General features: G+C 34.3%; 1 protein-coding gene across 1 annotated transcript in view; it reads right to left on the bottom strand.

Annotated features, from left to right (window-relative positions):
- Positions 1–212: 212 nt before the first annotated feature.
- The window catches only part of LOC106476946 (neurogenic locus Notch protein-like), a gene marked incomplete at its 5' end in the record, with an annotated part of 12501 nt that continues 9463 nt past the window's right edge, over positions 213–3250 (bottom strand). Inside the window, 3 exons of the mRNA XM_022380678.1 lie at positions 213–464; positions 731–886; positions 1075–1431. Of these exons, the coding sequence (XP_022236386.1) occupies positions 232–464; positions 731–886; positions 1075–1431 (746 nt within the window). The remainder of the gene's footprint in view (positions 465–730; positions 887–1074; positions 1432–3250) is intronic.

Here is a 3250-nt window from a genome sequence, read left to right as displayed (position 1 = left end):
GTGTAAAGTTTCCTGTATGTTTAGTTATTTGTCAATTTGTTTCATCTGTTGTATTATGTGTAAAGTTTCCTGTATGTTTAGTTATTTGTCAATTTGTTTATCTGTTCTATTATGTGTAAAGTTTAAACCCATCCAATGACACCAAACTGAAGATTTCCACATTAGTAAGTAATGATTCAGCTATGTTAAGTGAGAATATCAGAAGAGCTAGTTTCTCCAGCCAGTTAATTCTCACCTTCTTGTACAATCCTGATCATTAGTCTGACAGTTTGTCCCACTGAACCCGGAAGCACAAGTGCAAGTGTAGCTGTTCATGTAATCATTACAGGTGGCTCCATTCTCGCAGGGAGAGCTGGCACATTCATCGATGTCAGTTTCGCAGTGCTTCCCCCCAAATCCATCGATGCAGATGCATGTATACTCTCCAACTCCATCAAGACAGGTTCCTCCATTCCGGCAGGGAGCTGATATCATCCAAGATCGAAATAAATAGTTTTATACTTCAAATATTAGAGGACTAATATTTATTTTTACATAAAAACAACAAAAACTAAACACATCTAAGGTTTATTGAAGTATTCTTATTACAGTTTAACTTTCTAAAGTCACACTTAGTGAATGCAGAGGCAACAATTTTCTTTTAACGAATAAATAAGTATATTCATAGTAGGTTAATAAATAATATAACGTAATTAGAGAAGAACAATATTTACGATGGTATTAAACTTACAAGATGCGCAATCATCCGTGTTAATTAGACAGTCTCTTCCTTCGTAACCTTTAGCACATGAACACGTGTATGACCCATTGGTGTTGACGCATGTAGCACCATTACGACACGGAGAAGAAATGATACATTCATTGATGTCTTCGTCACAAAGTCTACCTGTAAGTGGTAAGACTTATTAGTGGTTGAAATACAAAATAAACATTCCTTCTTTTGAATCTAAAGTGTAACAAAAACGTTTTGTTATTGTAATAAAGATTTTTACCTAAAATTCAGATGTAAAACAATAAAAGTGTTCAATTTCTGCAGAACTGCAATGTTAAGAAAGTTAAAAGGTCTCGACTTACCTGTATAACCAAGTTCACAGGTGCATGAAAACTCCAAGTAGTTTGAGGATGGGCTACACACTGCTTTGTTTCTGCACATGTTTGGACTGCATGGGTCTAGCTCTGATTCACATTTGTGACCAGTGTACGGGGCCTTACACACACACTTGTAGGCATTGACCAAGTCAATACAAAACCCTCCATTGAGACAGGGACTGCTAGCACAGTCATTGATATTGATTTGACAGTTTTGACCTCTATATCCTGGCAGACAGATACAGGAATAGCCATCAAGGACATCATGGCAGCTACCACCAAATTGACATGGGTTGGACTGGCATTCATCTATGTCCAGCTCACACCGATGACCTCCATATCCTTTAACGACAAAAACACTTTACAGTAATGCATAATCAACAAATTGACAAATAACTAAACATAAGAAAACTTTACACATAATTAAACAAATTGACAAATAACTAAACATATCGAAACTTTACACATAATAAAACAGATGAACAAATTGACAAATAACTAAACATACGGAAACTTTACACATAATAAAACAGATGAACAAATTGACAAATAACTAAACATAAGGAAACTTGACACATAATAAAACAAATAAACAAACTGACAAATAACTAAACATAAGGAAACTTTACACATAATACAACAGATGAACAAATTGATAAATAACTAAACACACAGAAACTTTACACATAATAAAACAGATAAACAAATTGACAAATAACTAAACATACGGAACATAGTATCACTTCAAGTGTTTAATGATACTACAGACCTAGCACAGGACTTAGTAATGTATAACACTTCACCAAATGTTTAATGATACTACAGACCTAGCACAGGACTTAGTAACGTAGTAACACTTGAAGTGTTTAATGATACTACAGACCTAGCACAGGACTAAGTAACTTGCTTTAAACTTGCCAATGTAGTGCTTAGGTCATATTAAACTTGCTTTAAACTTGCCAATTTAGTGTTTAGGTCATATCAAACTTGCTTTAAACTTGCCAATGTAGTGCTTAAGTCATATTAAACTTGCCAATGTAGTGTTCAAGTCATATTAAACTTGCCAATGCAGTGTTTAAGTTATATTAAACTTAACAATGTAGTGTTTAAGTTATATTAAACTTGCCAATGTAGTGTTTAAGTCATACTAAACTTGCCAATGTAGTGTTTAAGTCATATTAAACTTGCCAATGAAGTGCTTACTTTGTGTTAAATAAGTTAAGCACTCACTAATATAGTAACCAAATCGATAAAGTTTTCCCTCAAGTATCTGAATCAGTTAGGTTTGTAATATTTACCACTAAGTCATGTGCTAGGTCTGTAGTATCATTAAACACTGGGTGAAGTGTTACTACATTACTAAGTCCTGTGCTAGGTCTGTAGTATCATTAAACACTGGGTGAAGTGTTACTACATTACTAAGTCTTGTGCTAGGTCTGTAGTATCATTAAACACTTGAAGTGTTACTACATTACTAAGTCCTGTTCTACGTCTGTAGTATCATTAAACACTTGAAGTGTTACTACGTTACTAATTCCTGTTCTACGTCTGTAGTATCATTAAACACTTGAATGTGTTACTACATTACTAATTCCTGTTCTACGTCTGTAGTATCATTAAACACTTGAAGTGTTACTACGTTAATAAGTCCTGTGCTAGGTCTGTAGTATCATTAAACACTTGAAGTGTTACTACATTACTAAGTCCTGTGCTAGGTCTGTAGTATCATTAAACACTGGTTGAAGTGTCACTACATTACTAAGTCCTGTGCTAGGTCTGTAGTATCATTAAACACTGGGTGAAGTGTTACTACATTTCTAAGTCCTGTGCTTGGTCTGTAGTATCATTAAACACTGGGTGAAGTGTTACTACATTTCTAAGTCCTGTGCTAGATCTGTAGTATCATTAAACATTTGGTGAAGTGTTACTACATTACTAAGTCCTGTGCTAGGTCTGTAGTATCATTAAACACTTGAAGTGTTACTACGTTACTTAGTCCTGTGCTAGGTCTGTAGTATCATTAAACACTTGAAGTGTAATTACATTACTAAGTCCTGTGCTAGGTCTGTAGTATCATTAAACACTGGGTGAAGTGTTACTATATTACTAATTCCTGTTCTAGGTCTATAGTATCATTAAACACTTGATGTGTTACTACATT

Source organism: Limulus polyphemus, unplaced genomic scaffold (assembly GCF_000517525.1).
Source record: "Limulus polyphemus unplaced genomic scaffold, Limulus_polyphemus-2.1.2 Scaffold12217, whole genome shotgun sequence".
In the NCBI taxonomy this organism is placed as follows: Eukaryota; Metazoa; Arthropoda; class Merostomata; order Xiphosura; family Limulidae; genus Limulus; species Limulus polyphemus.
The sequence above is the reverse complement of the archived record's forward strand: the minus strand, read 5'-3'. Positions and strand labels throughout refer to the sequence as shown.